Source organism: Triticum aestivum, chromosome 5A (genome assembly GCF_018294505.1).
Source record: "Triticum aestivum cultivar Chinese Spring chromosome 5A, IWGSC CS RefSeq v2.1, whole genome shotgun sequence".
In the NCBI taxonomy this organism is placed as follows: Eukaryota; Viridiplantae; Streptophyta; class Magnoliopsida; order Poales; family Poaceae; genus Triticum; species Triticum aestivum.
In genome coordinates, this window is record NC_057806.1 from 547,267,724 (window position 1) to 547,286,246 (window position 18,523).

The 18,523-nt window shown below is 45.0% G+C and overlaps 3 protein-coding genes across 5 annotated transcripts; 1 reads left to right on the forward strand and 2 right to left on the reverse strand.

Moving 5' to 3' along the window:
• Nucleotides 1-389: 389 nt before the first annotated feature.
• LOC123104656 (pentatricopeptide repeat-containing protein At3g23020) lies at nucleotides 390-5,383 on the forward strand. 3 transcript variants are annotated; one of them, XM_044526536.1, is made up of 4 exons: nucleotides 390-639; nucleotides 712-3,535; nucleotides 4,725-4,978; nucleotides 5,084-5,383. In XM_044526536.1, exon 2 carries the CDS (start codon nucleotides 718-720, stop codon nucleotides 3,181-3,183), a length of 2,466 nt encoding a protein of 821 aa, XP_044382471.1. In that variant the 5' UTR covers nucleotides 390-639; nucleotides 712-717; the 3' UTR covers nucleotides 3,184-3,535; nucleotides 4,725-4,978; nucleotides 5,084-5,383. The 3 variants fall into 3 exon arrangements, with proteins under 3 accessions (XP_044382471.1, XP_044382470.1, XP_044382472.1); XM_044526535.1 differs by having other exon boundaries at nucleotides 4,725-4,828; nucleotides 5,011-5,383; XM_044526537.1 differs by having other exon boundaries at nucleotides 4,725-4,828.
• Nucleotides 5,384-5,489: 106 nt separating this feature from the next.
• On the reverse strand, nucleotides 5,490-6,622 carry LOC123104657 (uncharacterized). Its single transcript, XM_044526538.1, has 2 exons — nucleotides 5,939-6,622; nucleotides 5,490-5,829 (listed from the first exon to the last, which is right to left on the reverse strand). Exons 1-2 carry the CDS (start codon nucleotides 6,287-6,289, stop codon nucleotides 5,743-5,745), a joined length of 438 nt encoding a protein of 145 aa, XP_044382473.1. The 5' UTR covers nucleotides 6,290-6,622; the 3' UTR covers nucleotides 5,490-5,742.
• A 3,048-nt stretch (nucleotides 6,623-9,670) lies between these two features.
• Nucleotides 9,671-13,134, reverse strand: LOC123104658 (uncharacterized). The gene is made up of 2 exons (XM_044526539.1): nucleotides 10,761-13,134; nucleotides 9,671-10,060 (listed from the first exon to the last, which is right to left on the reverse strand). The coding sequence occupies exons 1-2, from the start codon at nucleotides 13,045-13,047 to the stop codon at nucleotides 10,002-10,004; spliced, it is 2,346 nt and encodes a 781-aa protein (XP_044382474.1). The 5' UTR covers nucleotides 13,048-13,134; the 3' UTR covers nucleotides 9,671-10,001.
• Between the last annotated feature and the right edge of the window lie 5,389 nt (nucleotides 13,135-18,523).

Sequence of the window (18,523 nt, forward strand, 5' to 3'; positions counted from 1 at the left end):
AAATATTGAGTAGTGGGACATAACTAGTGACATAAATGATAAAACCTTTTTTTAATAAAATGATCAAGAAAAGTGGTAGCCTAATATTCTTAAATAAATAAAGATCTGTGATAAGTGATGATGTAAGACCGCCCCACTCACTCTCCTGCTTTCACAACCCAACCCATGACACTCTTTTAATGAAGTTTGTCATGTTTTTTTTAGAGTCTTTGTCATATTTTTCTAAAAAAACAGAGTAAACTGTCAAAAGATTAGGATAAAGATTCTGAAACGAGACCACCTCTCACAAAATTTGTGACGAGTTTTCAAAAATTTGAAAGCAACTTTCGAAATTTTAGGGTGAAATATCAGAGCAAACTTCCGGTCAGGTAGAGTGAGAGATAGTGATTTTGACATCCACATCCACATCCCCCCAAACTCATCTCCTTCCTCCTGCTGCTGACCCAACCCAAAGCCGCCCCAAAATCTCTCCTCTAGCCCGCCACCGCCTGCCGTGCCGCACCTCGGCGCCGCCCACCGCCCACCGCCGCCGCCTGAAACACCCGCGCCGCCGCCGCCGCCGTCGTTTCCCCCTTTCCCTCGTCGCGCTCCCGCTGCCTCCCCCGCCCGGCCCGCAGTCCCCGGCCATTGATTTTCGAGGTATGAGCTCGCCGCTTTGTTCCCATTTCTGGACCCAAATACCGGCGGAACTCACGCCCGGCTGTTTTGCAGGGCGCGATGCTGAGCCCGTGCGACCGGTTCCTCCACCGTGCTCCCGCGCCGCCGCCGCCGCTGAATCCGCAGTTGAGCCTCGCGGCCTCGGTGCCCGGCGCCAGCCGCAGGGACAAAGGCCTCGCGCTCCAGAGCAACGCGGTCTCAGCGGCTCCGGCGAGAACCGCCGAGGCTTGCCCCAATGCGGTGGTGGTTCCACCCACCGTCGCCGGCACCACCGGGCAGAGTGCTGCCGCGCAAATGGGGAAGGGTAGGGGCAGGTTGGCCGGCTACGGCGGGTCCATCCCGGCGATGCTGTACGCGCTGGAGCGCGTCCGGGACGTCGGGGAGGCCCTGTGGCCGTGGAGGGACACGCTGAGCAGCCGGGAGAGGACCATCATCCTCAAGGAGCAGAAGGACTGGCGGCGGGCGGTCGAGATCTTCGACTGGTTCCGCAGGCAGAGGGGGCACGAGGTCAATGTCATCCACTACAATGTCGTGCTCTGCGCGGTCGGGCGCGCGAGGAGATGGGACCTCGTCGCGGGCCTGTGGCGCCAGATGCATTCCTGCGGCGTGGCGCCGGATAACGCGACGTACGGTACGCTGATCGATGTGTACTGCAAAGGGGGCAGGGAGACGGCGGCGTTGCTGTGGCTCGGGGACATGTGCAAGCGCGGCTTGGTGCCTGACGAGGTCACCATGAGCACTGTCCTTCATGCGCATAAGAAGGCTGGAGAGTATGACAAGGCAGAGATTTTCTTTCAAAGATGGTCTTCTGAATCAGATACAGGGTCGGATGGACATCTCTGCTATAGCTTGTACACTTACAACACCTTGATTGATACTTATGGAAAGTCTGGGCAGCTTGAGAAAGTGTCAGACATGTTCAACCAAATGTTGAGGAAAGGTGTTGCGCCGAGCATTATTACATTCAACACACTGATTCATGTCTGGGGTAAACACCATAGGATGGAGCAGGTGGCTTCTTTGGTGAGGATGATGGAGGAGTTTCAGTGCCCTCCTGACACCAGGACTTACAATACACTCATCTCACTGTACAGAGAAAGCAATGAAATTGATGTCGCGGAGCACTACTTCTGTAAGATGAAAGCCGAAAATTTGGTGCCGGATGTTGTGAGCTGCCGCACGCTATTGTATGGGTACTGTACCAGGGGAATGGTCAGTAAAGCAGAAGCCCTTGTTAAAGAAATGGACGAGAGTGGCCTGGTGATCGATGAATACACGCAGTCAGCTCTAACCAGGATGTATGTAAATGCTGGGATGCTTGAGCAGTCGTGGTGTTGGTTTGAGAGGTTCTGTAATCAGATGGAGTCCGAGTGCTTTTCTGCAAATATTGATGCATTTGGGAAGAAAGGGTACATAAACCTCGCGGAAAAGGCCTTTGTGTGTTGCCTGGAGAGGAAGAAGCTTAGCGTTTCTGTGTGCAATGTTATGATCAAAGCATATGGGTTAGCAGAGAAGCTTGATGAGGCCTGTGAGATAGCTGCTGGCATGGAGAGGTACGGCGTGCTACCTGATTACTTGACTTACAGTTCTCTCATTCAGCTCCTGTCAACTGCTAAACTGCCAGAGAAAGCACTCTACTACTTGAGAAAGATGCAAGCAGCTAAAATGCCGATTGACTGTGTTCCATATTCTGTGGTGATTAGCAGCTTTACTAAGAATGGGAATTTGCACATGGTTGAATGCCTATTTAGAGAAATGGTCACTTTGGGGGTCCACGCGGATGCATATGTTTACTCTATCTTAATTGATACATATGCTGAAGTTGGAAATGTCCAGCAAGCTGCAGCATATTTTGGTTTAGTGACAAAGGCTGGTTTATGTGAGAGTGCTTCGATCTATAATTCTTTGATCAAACTCTACACAAAAGCAGGGTATCTGGCAGAGGCTCAAAAAACATACAAGCTTCTGAAATCATTAGATACTGACACCAACCTTTATGCATCCAACTGCATGATTGGCCTCTACAGTGACCATTGTATGGTGAACGAAGCACGTGAGCTTTTTGAGAATTTGAAGATTACGGGAAGCGCAAATGAATTTTCATATGCGATGATGGTGTGCTTGTACAAGAAAGTTGCTCGCTACGATGAAGCTCACAGGATCTCCAAGGAAATGCAAGCTTTAGGGCTTCTAACTCAAGCATTAAGTTATAATTCTGTGATTCAGATGTACGTATCTGGTGGGAAAATGGAGGAGGCTGTGAAAATATTTCAGAAGATGTTGGCATCGAGCACACCACCAAACGATGTAACTTTCAAGGCATTAAAACCAATTCTAGTGAAAGAAGGAGTTTCAAATATTGAGATAGCAAGATTAGAGTCTCTCAGAAGGTGTAACACTCAAGATTGCTTGAATCAGTGGTACAGGGCACTAGCTCTGGTCGTAAGATCAGATGGGACTACCTCTCGACATACTATGGGTCACTCTTGTACAAGGATACATTCTTTTTACATTGACAGTTTCTAGAGTAGCAAGTCCAGAATTTCTTTCAACTGATTCAGAATCTTTATTGATATGCCACCATGATGATCTATCTGCTGTACTGTAAGAAGAGCACACATGTCATCCTCAAAATGAGAATCTGATTGTTTTGACATGAATCCTGCTAGATCACTGCAGAAATACAACACCTCGCGGTGCCTTTCCAATTGTGCAAAGTTATAACTCCCAGATGTTCTTCAAAAGATGCATCATGAATTTACGAGAATGGTCACTTGGACCGACGATCTGCCCTTCAGTCTATGAATCGGAAAAGCAGAGCAATCTGGAACAGACTCAAATCGAAACTCAGTTGAGATAGAATTGGTTTGAGGGAGAGGTAAAGTGTGTTCTTGGCCATAAACTAAGTTGCCCTCACAAAAATACGTTGGTAGTACTTGTTCACAGATAAATAGAAACTTTGTTAATGACTTACTTTTGCTGCAAATTTTCTCTGTAGTTCCTTTTAACTTGTTTTAATAGCCAGAATAAGCACCTCCACTTCTGACGTTGGACCATATGCCCTATCTGGACCAACACAACTGGATTCTGTAGTTGTTAGTACAGAGAATATGCTGATAAAATCCAATTTTCTTGATCAAGTATTAATGCTTTGTTGAAACTGCTCTTATTTTAATCGCAAGAAGTTAAGCATTTACTAAGCATTCTTCCTCATCTGAAATATCACCACCTTTCTCTTCTGTTTACACGCATCAGAGGTTAAATTTTGCTGTCTGACGTTTGCTGCTATACTATAATATCACCAGTTGGCAGTTTGGCCCGGTCTTGAATGTAAAGGGTGCCATCACGATCTTCAGAATCTTCTTCAGCAACATTCTTTGCAGACTACAAGCCTACAAACTTTTAGCCAATTTAACTAGTATCCTAGCTGCTAAATTCAGTCCCTTAGTTTCATCCGTCAACGCTTAAACATGATAATTTCTAACTCCGTCTGCAGTTCTGCACATAAATGCGTCAGGCATGCCTGTAACTTCTTCTCTTTTGTAGTTAAACAACTCTCCTCATGGTCTTGTAGTTTCCTTCTCTGTAATGTATGTCATGAGGTTACAGTTGCCTAGTGAAACAGCGCACTAGAACTGAATTTGATGCAAGTTTCCTTTGCTAATTACACCCGTCTGCCTTTGTGATAAATGTCATCATTTAAAAATTGGTTCAATTATTCTCTTGTTTTAGTAGCATTATGAGAGACAGCAAAGACTCCATTTCTCACTATTTATGATGCGATTCTACCATCCGATAACAAAGATGAATAGTTTCTAAGATGAACGGTGATTAAGAATGTGAGTGTGAGACAATACATCGTATCCACATATTTGTGTACTTCCTCTTTGGCATTACATCTTCTTTGCTTTCCAATTTTCCCTTTTATAATATCCTCACTTTTTTCTTAGAATGATTTTTAGCCAATACTATAAGTGAGTGCATTGGGTTATCATCTTGTACGAAAGTCAGTGTTGATATGCTCTTTCTATCAGATGGACTGATTGGGCTTCTTTTGATTTTGCTAGAAAAGTAACTGCGTGGGTTGTGAAAATGCTGCTTGCCTAATATTAAGGAACGAAGACCACTGCCGAAGTACTGGAAGATCTTGGCCATTCGGGAGCTTCACCAGGTACAACTACTAATGTTTGTTCTCACAAGTTACTTAGTTTGGGTTATGGGTACCTCAGCCAGCTAGTTGGTGTTGGCTGTGATTTCCTTCCGGAACAAGAGTGGGGCTCCGACCATCATTTGATTTTTCTTACTGGCTTAGTACAAAAAGGTATGGTATATTTGATACTACTATCTGCGCAGCTGCGACAGACGGTTTACGGAGATCTTGCAATAATGGTGTTTAATTGCCATGTATGGTATGTACATGGAACAGGGATACAATGTCGCAAAGAAACACGACAACTCTGCTGCACCTTTGATGAAGAATAAGGGATCCACACTGCTAGTGAGTTTGAGGCACCAGAGCCTGGAACCAAGTCTGTAATCTGGAAGAGCATCCTTCTGGCTTCTGGTGCAATGCAATGTTGTGGTGTTGATGTGTTGTTGTCACTGGTTACGCTGCTTTCATGTATTATTATCAGTTTCTTGCTACTACCAGTCTTCAAAGTTGCATGTACATTTACAATGGAAGATGGGGCTCTGTAAATTTATGTATTCAGAATTTGATTGTCGACGAGGAGCACTTCAGTTTATGTGTTTGGTGCTACTAGAAATGATAGAAACCGAGGATACATATATGAATTGCATTGTATCCTTATTATTGAAATGCTGAATCCCAAAACAAAATTACATTAATAATAATGCTATTGAAACCAAGTCTGTGTCAACTTGCAAGGTAGAACCATAGATGTCCTGCTCTGCTGGGTCACACACACACTCAAACTACGCACAACAACTAAGCAAAACTAACTTGAGTTCAGGCAACACCATACCATACAGATGACCAAACTGCCCAACACAGCCGGCAGCAGAAGACACCCACCGGAGCTCATCTTCAAAGTCTTCCTGGGAGGAAAAAAGTAGACAGATCCATCATCTCGACGCCACTTGGTCACGCCGTCGTACCGCCACCGACAAGCGCGCGTGAGGCTTCGTCAGAGGCCAGCACCCGACGGAATGCTGCACCGTAACAGACAAAGGCTTGATCAGATGATATGACCGATGGCGTGTTTAGAGTCCATAACTTGACGAATGTGTTTGAAAAAAACAGTATGAGGCTAGTTTGTACCTCGAGTGCAGAAGCTGGTGTAGGGCATGACCTTCTCAATGCTCCATTCACCCACCTTGTTTGCTCGGCCTGAATTAAGCCAGCCGGTGTTTCGAGGAAGATGACGCTAACCCCTTCCGCGAAACCAACCGCCCACACGTCCGAGTCCGACATGTCCAAGAGGGCACGGGGAGGGAGCAACGGCTCGAGCTCGACCTCGACGACCCTGCGTCGCGCCCATCCCGCAGCTCCCCTAGGACCAGCCTCCATGGACCATAGATAGAGTCTGGGCTTGAGCACGGACGCGAACAGCAGCATGCCGTCCTCCGCGCCTATGAGGTCAAGGTGTGCCTCGTCCAGGCTCTCTGGCATTGTGGTTGCCGTTGCGGTACGCGTTGTGGAGGAAGCCCAGCATGGGCGCCGCCCCGTGGAACGCGCGGTAGCCGCGGGCGAAGCCGGGGTCGGAGAGGATGCCGCGCCAGCTCCTGCAGACGGCGGCGGCGCGGACGAGGCTCCTGGGGTCGTCCGCCGGCAGGCGCGTGAAGACCTCGCGCATGGCGTCGTCGACCAGCGCCGGCGGACTCGGCGCCATCGACATGCGGATGGCGGGCGCCGAGCAGGGGGCGTGGAGGTCGCGAGGATTGCCCGTCGGCCGGCGGGGTCAGGGATGGGGGTGGAGTCGTGGCGGCGGCCGAGTCGGGGTGACCTTAGTTCTAGTCGTCAAGGCGTCTCTAATTGGGCCGGGCTGGCTTTGCACAGAACGTCTGGGCCGGGATGAATTCGGCTTCTTCGGTTAACCTGTCTTAAGCTTGTCTAAAAAAAGGTTAACCTGTCTTAAGCACTCTTGCCTAAAAAAAACTGTGTTAAGCACTCAAAATAAAAAAGGTTAACCTGTGTTTTTTTACACCTCAAAAAAATCTGTGCGTTTTTAAACTAAAAAACCTCCTCTTTATTCATTTATAATAAGTGTTGCGTGTTTATAAGAAGATGGGTGATCGAAACAGGAGCTTCATTCATCCAAACACCAGAATCAAAGAACTTTGCTAATCTAGCCAGTCCATGGACTAATCTAGCGCGTCTGTATCGCTCAGACAAAATATTGTAGGGGTTTTAAATTCTTGAATTTTTTCACCGAATATTTTTCAAAACTCGTTCACAGGATAATTTTTTAATTCCCAAACATTTTTTTAAAAGTGTGAACAAATTTGAAATTCAATTTTTTTCTAAAAAGGTGAATAAATTTTGTAATTTCAAACAAATTCTGAAGACTTTGAACTTTTTCGAAATTTGTCAAGATTTCTAAAATAAAAAAGTGAAGAATAGAAAGAAAAAAATGGGGAAATCTTCTCATACAAGGATACATTCTTTTTACATTGGCAGATTCAAAATCTTTATTGATATGCCAACATGATGATCTCTCTGCTCTACCGTAAGAAGAGCACACATGTCATCCTCAAAATGAGAACCTAATTGTTTCAACATGGATCCTGCTAGATCACTGCAGAAATGCAACACTTTTGGCGCCTTTCCAATGGTGTGAACTTTTATTTGCTGTACCAGATAAAATCTTAACTCTCAAAGATATCATATAACTCCCAGATGTTTTTCTTGAAAAGATGCATCATTAATTTACGAGAATGGTCGATCGGACCAACGATCTGCTGTTCAGCCTATAGATCGAAAGAGGAAAGCAATCTGTGGAACAGAACCAAATTGGAACTCTGTTGAGATAGAATTGGTTTGAGGGAGAGGTAAAGTGTGCTCTTGACCGTAAACAAAGTCGCCCTCACAAAAAAAATATTGGTAGTACTTGTTTACAGATTACTAGAAACTTTGTTAATGGCCTACTTCTGTTGCAAATCATCTCTGTAGTTCCTTTTAACTTGTTTTAATAGCCAGAAGAAGCCCCTCCACTCCTGAACCAATACAACTTGATTCTGTGTAGTTGTTGGGTACAGAGAATATGCTGATAAAAGCCAATTTCTTTGATCAATTACCAATTCTTTGTTGAGACTGCTCAAATTTTTAATCACAATAGTTAAGCATTTTACTAAGTGATCTTCCTCATCTGAAATGTCACCACCTTTGCCTTCTGGTTACCACGCATCAGAGGTTAAATTGCCGTTCTAAAATATGTCATCAGTTCACAGTTTGGCCCGGTCTTGAATCTAAAGGGTGCTATCATTATCTTCAGAATCTTCTTCAGCAACATTCTTTGTAACTTCTTCTGTATTTCTGCACATAAAGATATCGATACGGCTGTAGCTCCTCTTCTGTAGTTAAGCGTCATGGTCCTAGCAATTTACTTCTCTGTAATGTAGTTCAATGAGGCTGCAGTTGCCTAGTGAAATGGGGCAGTAGAAGTCTAGAACTGAGTTTGATGCAAGTTCCCTTTGCCAATTATACCCTTCTGCCTTTGTGATAAATGTTGTTACTTAAAAATTGGTTCAATTATTGTCTTGTTTTAGTAGCATAATCAGAGGCAGCAAAATGTGCTCCATTTGTCACTATTTATAATGTCATTCTACCATCCAACAACAAATATGTTTAGTTTCTAAGATGAATGGCGATTAAGAATGTGAGTGTGCGATGATACCGTATCCACATAATTTGTGCACTTCCTCTTTGGCTTTACATCTTCTTTGCTTTCCAATTTTACCTTGTATAATACCCTCACCTATGTTTAGAATGATGTTTGACCAATATAAATGGGTGTATTGGGTTATCATCTGATACGAAAATCAGCGTTGATATGCTCTTTCTACGGATGGACTAATTGTGCTTCTTTTGTTTTTGCTAGAAAAAAGTAACTGCGGAGGTTGGGAAAATGCTGATTGCCCAACCTTGAGGAAAGAGAGCCACTGCCAAAGTACCGGAAGATTTTCGCCATTCAGGTGCTTCATCAGGTACAACCACTCATGTTTTTTTTTTGTCACTAGTAAATTGGTTTGGATTCTGGGTTCCTCAGTAAGCTAGATGGTGTAGGCCATGATCTATTTTCTGAAGAAGAGTAGGGTTCAATCATTTGATTACTTCTAGGCTTAGGACAACAAGGTATGGCATTTTATGCCATCTGAACAGCTGCAACAGGCGGTTTATGGAGATCTTACAATGATGGTGTTTAATGGTCATGTATGGGATGGACATGGAACAGGAATACAATGTTGAGGAAAAAACGACGACTCCGGTGCGCCTTCGGTGAAGGTTAAGGGATCCACACTATACTGGTGAGTTTGAGGCACCAGAGCCTGGAACCAAGTCTGGGGTCTGAAAGAAGCACCCCATATGGTGCAATGCAATGCTGTGATGTTGATGTGTTGTTGTTGTCACTGGTTATTACTCTGCTTTCTTGCACTATTAGCAGTTTCTTGCTACTGTTAATCTTCAGAGTATCGTATAAGTTCGATGAAAGATGGAGCTCTGTAAATTTATTTATTCAGAATTTGATGTCGGACTAGTAGTACTTGATAGAAATTACCCTAAGATAAAAATGATACAAACCGAGAACAAATACATGAATTCCAGTGTATCCTTATCGTACACACGCATGCGTGTAAATATGCAAAACAAAGATTCAACAAACTTCACTGAATGCATCTGCTCCTGATATTGAGATGCTTGCCATGACATCGCTTGTAAGAAGACGAGCTTCTTTAAAATGAATAGCATGTGTGCGCCATTCACAATGTTTTGAAATCTAAGCACGATCCATAACTCAAGTGAAAACAAGGCAATCCAGTTTTGAGTAGCACCTTACTCATAATAAGCTGTAAATCCAGCCACATTAATACCACTGGTCGAAACCAAGCTTGTCTTTGTCAAGACATGGGCTGTATTTGAAATTTGAATTTCATAGCATGACATACTCCTAAAACACGAAGACAAGGTTTTTCTTTTTCCGAAAAGGAGGATGACCCCCGACACGAAGACACAAAGACAGAGGTAGCAGATACAAAGAGCTCTTGTTCTTGTAAATAACCCTAACCAAACCATCCAACGCAGCCAGCAGCAGCAGCTCATCTTCAAAGTCTTTCTGGGAGGCAAAAGTAGAGAGATCCATCTTTCTTGACGCCATTTGGTTACATCATCGTCCACCAGCAACTGCGTGTGGGGCTTCATCGGAGGCCGGCAACCGGCCCCATGCTGCACCGTAACAAAGAATTGATCAGATAACATGACGAACAAAATAGGGAAAGGAGCACTTTGCCCCCTCAAAATCATTTCATCTTTAGCTGTCCATATCCACCAAACTATATATAGATGGAATGCATCCACGTTGGAGGTACACAACAACGAAAACTGCTCAGTGTCTGATTAGCAAAGCTTTGACTAGGTTAACCAACTCTTGAGCATAACCAGCGAAAAAACATACATACTAGAGCATCCAAACAAAACATACAGGATATAGCCCCTACTACACATTCACCATTGAGTTTTCAGGTCAGCTGCCTACTTAATCAGCACCAACTACTCTTTCTTTCCTCTGGCTTGTATCAACATCAAAGACGGCATGACAGGAAAAATCACAGACTACTAGTGGTTGCCTACAACAAGCCGACTTTGCGGCATGACTCAACATCAGAATAATGTAGCAGTACTACATATCTAGAGACAGAAAACGAGAGAAGGCGAGCAGACCTGAATACAAATATCTATCTACCTAAGCAGAAAATGAGAGGAATAAAGCAACTTATTCATCAACGTATTTGGGCACTCTTTAACTTAAACTACTCAACAATGTAAGCCACAAGCAAAAACACTGAAATTCTAGTCAATGGCATGTTTAGCATTCATATCTTGGTGCACGTGTTTGAAAAAACAGTACGAGATAGTCTGTATGTACCTCCAATGCAGAACCTCGTGTAGGGCATGACCTTTTCAATGCTAAATTCACCCATCTTGTTGGCTCGGCCTGAATTAAGCTCAACTGCATACAACCCAGCCGGAGTTCTGAGGAAGATTACCCTAACTCCTTCAGCAAAACCAACCGTCCACACATCCGAGCTCGACATGTCCAAGAGGGCACGAGGAGGGAGCAACGGCTCGAGCTCGACGACCCTGCGTCGTGTCCATGCCGCAGCTCCTCCAGGACCAGCCTCCATTGACCATAGATAGAGTCTAGGCTTGCGCACTGACGCAAACAGCAACATGCCATCCTCCACACCCAGGAGGTCAAGGTATCCCTGGTCCAGGATCTCTGGCGCCTTGATCACAGACAGTTGTTGCTCACGAATGTTGTACTCCACGACGCTGTCACCCTCATAATTGGGGACATATACCTTATTATTTCCCACCACAGCAGTGCGCCCCCCGGTATCGATTTGAAGACCCGGGGTCTGAACGGAGATCATGTCGCTCCACTGACGAGTCTCCGATGAGTAGACAGTGGCGAGGGTAATGCTTCCTTCATCTGCAGAGCCCACCAGGGCCACGAGGAAAGGGCCACCATGGCAGTCGAGGTGGTCACATCGGTCTATGGCGCAGAACACCGTGGCATTACAGTGTATGCTGCCATTGTAATAGTCGTCGGGGTCGTCGCCCGGCCAGTGCATGATGTCGTGGCACTTGGGGTCGTCGTCGATCTCCCGCCAGTTGTCGGTGACGAGGTCGCAAACATCGAAGGGGGCATGGTACCCAGGGGCGTAGAGGAGGGCGAGGCCGTGCCGGGAATCAAGAACGTGGCAGTCCCGGTGGTCATGGGATGCCGGCCGGCGGAAGGTCGAGGTGGAGACAAAGCGGTTGCCCCTGCGGTATTCGTTGTGGAGGAAGCCCAGCATGGGCGGCGCCCCGTGGAGAGCGCGGTAGCCGCGGGCGAAGCCGGGGTCGGAGAGGATGGCGCGCCAGCCCCTGCAGACGGCGGCGGCGCGGATGAGGCTCCTGGGGTCGTCCACCGGGAGGCGCATGAAGACCGCGCGCATGGCGTCGTCAACCAGCGGCGGCGGACTCAGCGGCATCGCCATGGGGGTGATGACCTTTTCAATGCCCTGTTCATCATGCACCTTGTTGACTAGTCTGTATGTACCTCCAGTGCAGAACCTCGCGTAGGGCATGACCTTTTCAATGCTAAATTCACCCACCTTGTTGGCTCGGCCTGAATTAAGGTCAATTGCGTAACACCCAGCCGGTGTTCTGAGGAAGATGACGCTAACCCCTTCCGCAAAACCAACCGCCCAGATGTTCGACTCCGACATGTCCAAGAGGGCACGGGGAGGGAGCAATGGCTCGAGCTCGACGACCCTGCGTCGTGCCCATGCCGCAGCTCCTCTAGGACCAGCCTCCATTGACAATAGATAGAGTCTAGGCTTGAGCACGGATGCAAACAGCAGCATGCCGTCCTCCACACCGATGAGGTAAAGGAATCCCTGGCCCAGGTTCTCTGGCACATTGATCACAGATAGTTGTTGCTCACGAATGTTGAACTCCACGAGACTGTCACACTCATAACTGGGGACATAGACCTTATCTCCCACCACAGCAGTGTGCCCTCCGTCGTCAGTGCGCAAACCCGGGCTCCGAACAGAGATCTTGTCGCTCCACTGACAAGTCTCCGACGAGTAGACAGTGGCGAGGGCAATGCCTCCTTCCTCCACAGAGCCCACCAAGGCCACGAGGAAAGGACCGCCGCCATGGCAGTCGAGATGGCCACATCGATCTTTGGCGCAGAGCACCGTGGCATTACAGCGTATCCAAGTCCCGCTGAAGAAGTCGTCGGGGCCGTCGCCCGGCCAGTGCATGATGTCGCGGCACTTGGGGTCGTCGTCGATGTCCCACCAGTCGCCGGTGACGAGGTCGCGGGTCTCAAAAGGGGGGTCGTACGCAGGGGCGTAGAGGAGGACGAGGCCGTGCCGGGAGTCGAGGACCTGGCAGTCTGGGCGGTCCTGGGACGCCCGCCGCCGGAAGGTCGAAGTGGGGACGAAGCGGTTGCCGTTGCGGTACTCGTTGTGGAGGAAGCCGAGCATGGGCGGCCCCCTGTGGAGCGCGCGGTAGCCGCGAGCGAAGCCGGGGTCGGAGAGGATGGCGCGCCAGCTCCTGCAGACGGCGGCGGCGCGGGCGAGGCTCCTGGGGTCGTCCGCCGGCAGGCGCATGAAGACCGCGCGCATGGCGTCGTCGACCGGCGCCCTCATCGCCATGGGGGTGGAGATCGGGATGATGGCCCGTCGGCCGTCGGGAGTCGGGGTGAGGATGGGGAAAAAGATGCGGTTGCGGCGGCTGAGTCGGGGTGGGGGCGTGACCTAGGCGGCGGCTCTAATTGGGCCGGGATGCCTTGTACTCTCAACATCTGGGCCGGGATGAATTCGGCTTCTTCGGTTAACCTGCTAAAATAACGATTTCTGTTCTAAAACAAAAACCCGTGTGTGTTAAAATAACGAACCGATTGAATTTTGTTTGGTCACTCCCAGTAACACAGCAAACTTTGCTAAAAAAAGAGTAACACGGGAAACCGAATCTTCCTGTGCACCGAAAAACCGAATGCTATTTTCCATCTAAAAAAGAAAAAAAACCAAATGTTATGGCATGATGATGATAATGGGATGCACCATGTACACTGTTAACAAAGCAGTTTTTATGATTGTGCCCAATGTGTGCAATGCACGGCTAAACTTATCAAATAAGGAGGATAATGACTTTTTTTTCTTATACTGGTGAAGGATTAGGACAGGGTGGCCCTTTGTCTCCTCTCTTGCTTAACCTGATAGTAGATGCCTTCTCTGGGATGTTAGTCAAAGGCTCTCAAGCAAGTTTGATTAGTGCGGTTATCTCCTAATTTAGTGGAGGGTGTCATGTGCCTGCAATATGGAGACACACCCTCCTTTCTCGGAGAATGGTCATTGAATATCTCTTAGCCTTAAGTGGATCTTGGCTTCTTTTGAATAAGTTTCTGGAATGGGGATTAATTATCACAAGACTGCTTTGGTGCCTATTAACATGGATACTAGTGAATTACATGCTTTTGCGGATATATTTTAGTGTGTAGTAGGTGATTTTCCCTATAAAGTATCTGGTAATTCCTTTGCATTTTGAAAAGACTAGTACAGAAGATCTTCAACCTTTAATTGATAAAGATTCTTGCTAAGATTCACTACTACATATCATAGCCTTTAATTGCCAAGATTCTTGAATGAATTTAGCATGATGATAATTTGTTGTCATCTCAAACGGGAAAAAGGGGGGCCCTAGCACCAGCGATCAACTATTAGAGCTTCCTTTAGCTCGTTTGTACTGCTCAAACAAAAAAATGTAGGGATTTTGCGTTTCTTTCAAATTCACAAATATTTCTCAAATATCATTCAAATTTCAAATTCATGACCTTTTTGTAAATTTTGAAAGAAAATGAAAACCCGAACACTTTTCAGATTCATGAACATTTTTTACTGGACAATTTTCAAATCTTGTTCATCGTACAAATTTCAAGTTCATGAAGTTTTACACGAACTTGAAAAAAACTATGAACACTTTTCACTAAACAATTTCCAAATCTTGTGAATGTGTAATTCTTCATGAAGTTCTGCATGAGTTGAAAACCACTCACTCTCTATTTTTTTCAAATTCATGAACATTTTCCATTGGACATTTTTAAAATCTCGGTCTCTGAACAACTTCCAGATTCACAAACATTCTTCACTATTTTTTTTGAAATAATCAAACAATTTTCAAATTCATGAAATTTTCCAGGACATTTTCAAATCTCATTCGCTGGACAAAATTTAAATTCGTGAACAATTTTTAAAAGCATGAAGAGAATTTTAAATTATAAACATTTTTAAAAAGAAAAAAATTATAATTTTGAATATTTTTTTTCGAGATTTTTCACATTTTTTAATTAATGAAGTTAGAAAAAAAGAGAAGAAAATAAAAAAGGAAAGGAACATAGGAAAAAATGAAATAATCTAAAATAAATAAATAAAAGGTAAACCAGAAAATGAGTAAAAAATGGTTTCGAAAACCTTCAAAGATTTCTACTTCCTCCATCACAGTTTATTGGGCGTATCTCGCGTCGCTCTGGGCCCAAGGTGCAGTGTGATTGGCAGGAAATAAGGAGGCGCTGGAGCTGCGCTATTGAAGGAGATGCGCCTAATGAATCGCTAAACCAACACATGCGGGAGGCCATGCGGAGCAAATATGAAACCGATTCCCACTTGCACTCATGTTCACACTTGCATGCGCTGCACAAACCATTTATGTTCCCACTTGCATGCGGTTGAGAAAGAGAAACAGAAACAGCCTAATGCGCCCCAATTAATAGGATAGTTAAGGAGCTGCGCCCTATTTCCGTGGGATTGTAAAAAAAATCTGATTTTGAAGAGGCATCTAACAAACTGTGATGAAGGGAGTAAAACTAATCTGCACCTCTCCTAATGGTTCGACACAAGCTTCGTTATGATTCCTAATGGGTCGGCTCATGTTCCTATGCTAGTGGGCGATCGGAGTTTTAATGCTCACAATGAGCGATACATGTCATTACTGGTGAACAAAGATTGAAAGAACGCCAGGCGGTTGGGCCTTGCCATCTAGGCGTCTCTAATTGGGTCGGGAGGGCTTGTACTCAACATGTGGGGCGGGATGAATTCGGCTTCTTCGATTACCTAAAATTTAAAAAGTGCATACGCACTGTTTGGGCGAATCGAGCGCCCGGCTCCTGGCCACTCGATTCAGCGCGGACATAGACCAGGTGTCATCTGTGTTGAATCATTTAAACTGATTTTGGACTGTTGCTCTTTAAAATAGTGGGCCAGGGAATATAATTAGAAGGAAACGTAGTACGTGATGTCCATTCTCTCTCTCCGCATGTGACTGATTTAACTACTTTTTACAAAAATTAAAAAAATCATATCTTTTAAACCTTGCATCGGAATTCAGATCCGTTTTCACATTTGGCCTCCTCACATCGAGATCTTTAAAACTAGATCTCGCATGGGTATGTTTTGATGAAATTTTTTTGATGCCAACTTTGGAGCTATATGGTGCAACTTTAGTACTGTGTTGTGTAACTTTAGTACTACATGATGTAACTTTTCTCAAAACAAAAATTTAGAACTGCATAATCCAACTTCCTATGTGGTTGCAACGTAGCAGCCATGACAACCTGATTTGCAACTAGTCTACTGCCGTGGCCAACTACCTACTCGTAGATGTGCAACCATCCTTCGAGAAATACACTTTGGTTCCTGGTTGTATATGCACCCTATATGGGGATTTTTTTTAATATTTTAATAAAATTCAAAATAGGTAAGAACTATTTTGACAAAACACTTGACTTACTTTTGCACTGATATATAAATGTCGACGAAAAAAAACAAAAGTTGACCTCACAGCAAAAAAGACAAAATTTATTTGCTACTATAAGTCACTATTCACACTATTTTAGCCAAAAAATTGTCTTTTTTGAAAAGAAGTCAAAAGGATATATTTTTTTGTGGATTTTATTTCTCACGAGTACAATAGAAGGTCAAGTTTATTTAAAAAATATTTTCGGGAATTTTTAACTTTTTGTTGAATTACTAATTTTTTCCCATATAGGGTGCATATGTCCCCATAGACCAAAAGTTCACCTCCACCATCCTCCCTACTTGTAATGTAATCTAGTTGCACACACATTGATGTTTAGTTGGCAGGAAGACTAGTTGCACACACATATGCTTAGTTGGCTTTTAATATTGTCTAGTTGCATACACATTGATATTTGGTTGGCTTGTAATGTAGTCTAGTTGCACACACATTGATGTTTAGTTGGCTTGTAATGTAGTCTAATTGCACACACAATGATGTTTAGTTGGTAAGAAGACTAGTTGCACACACATATGCTCTGTTGGCTTGTAATGTACTCTAGTTGCACACACACACATATGCGTAATCGAGGTGACAATGTAGTCTAGTTGCACACACATTGATATTTAGTTGCCAGGACTAGTTACACACATATATGCTCAGTTGACGCGTCAATGTAGACTAGTTGCACACATATTGACGTTTAGTTGACAGAAAGACTAGTTCATCGAAACATCCCCATTGGGATCTAGTTTTGAAGAACACGTCGCGAGGGTTTCAACGGTGAAAACGGATCTGAATTTCGACACACGGATGGAAAGTTATGCCTTTTAAAATTTTAAAATCCCAAAATAAATATAAACAAACACATGCACATGCATATGTATGCACAAGAGGAGATGCATATGCTGGCATTTAGCCCCTCCGTTCGTAAATATTTGTCTTTCTAGATATTTTAAATGACTATTACATATGAATGTATGTAGACATATTTTAGAGTGTAGATTCACTCATTTTGCTACGTATGTAGTCACTTGTTGAAATGCATAGAAAGACAAGTATTTAGAAACGGAGGGAGTAATACGTAACAAGAAAATGGACTACTAAACTAAATATGTAGCATAGACAGAAATAGTACATGCACGCAATTTAGAATTTAGGTCGGCGCTCGGTACGGCTACCGAGCAGCCGGCCGCTTGCTAGACTTGCTAAAATACCAAATTGACCGATTATTTTTGGTGAGTAACACAGAAACCGAATTTTCCTGTACACCGAAAAAACGAATCCTATATATACTTAAGTGATTCATCCCCACTACAAGTATTTATCTCAAACATGCAGGCCATCTAACTCAGGATCCTACCACATCAGTGAACTCCTAATATGCATGATGCCACGTCGAACGGGACGAGACTTGCCTGCTCCCTTCTCATGCTCCCATCCGTGCTTCCACATACGTGACTTAATTTGATTAGAACAAAATAAGATCCGCCCCTACCCCCTTAAAATCAGGGAGGAGATGATTAAATTAGAAAGAAAAAAAGGAAAAAGACAATCATAGAATGAAATGTGAGCATGGATGAAAGCATGGAAAAGGGAGCAGGCAAACCGAATCCCGTCGAACATGCTGCTACCCGCGTACAGAAAGGAGCGAGGCACGACGTTTTGTTACCATCCCACATCTGCTTCATCCATTAACCACGGGATCCTCAATAATAAAATAAATGCGTGTTATCTTCTCCGCAATGCCATTGGTATTCTCCCACTTTTTATTTCCGCCTCCTGTTCGTGGTTGTTTGGATACTGAGAATTAGTTGTGAGATTATAGGAAACGAGTTTTTGGAGGATTTTTAGCAAAACCGGTTTTGCTATTTTTTTTCAGTTACGGTGGGTATGTACAAGTTCGTATCCTCCGTCCGGTTCCACTCACCTAAATAAATCAACCCATTCAAACTCGGCCATGCAAAACCTACCATACACATGCTCAAAAAAAAATAAGCCTACCATACACACCTCACCTTCAGGGGCGATGGTGGTGCTGCCAGCCCGGCGTTCGTGGGGGTCGCCCCCAAATACCAGGATGCTGCTGCTGACCCGGGCCCCAAATACTCATCCGTTGTCGGTGAATCAAGCCCCGCGGACAGTGTGGACCCAAGCCCGCGCCCCGATGTCGATCAGAGCTCCAGGCGAGCCACATGTCCCACTGTTGTCGTCCTCCTCCAACATCACCTGTGCCAAAAGGTGGGGGCTCTCCACAAATCCTAACGATCTTGAGTTTCTTTGGGTTGGAAGCACTGTGCTCTGACTTGTGTGCGGTAGGAAACATTTTTTAGAAGGCAC

Coding starts and splice junctions, on each gene's coding strand:
- LOC123104656 (XM_044526536.1), top strand. CDS start 718: ATGCTGAGCCCGTGCGACCGGTTCCTCCACCGTGCTCCCGCGCCGCCG.
- LOC123104657 (XM_044526538.1), bottom strand. CDS start 6,289: ATGCCAGAGAGCCTGGACGAGGCACACCTTGACCTCATAGGCGCGGAG. Junction 5,830..5,938: donor CACCAGCTTCTGCACTCGAG/GTACAAACTAGC, acceptor GTTACGGTGCAG/CATTCCGTCGGGTGCTGGCC.
- LOC123104658 (XM_044526539.1), bottom strand. CDS start 13,047: ATGGCGATGAGGGCGCCGGTCGACGACGCCATGCGCGCGGTCTTCATG. Junction 10,061..10,760: donor CACGAGGTTCTGCATTGGAG/GTACATACAGAC, acceptor GTTACGGTGCAG/CATGGGGCCGGTTGCCGGCC.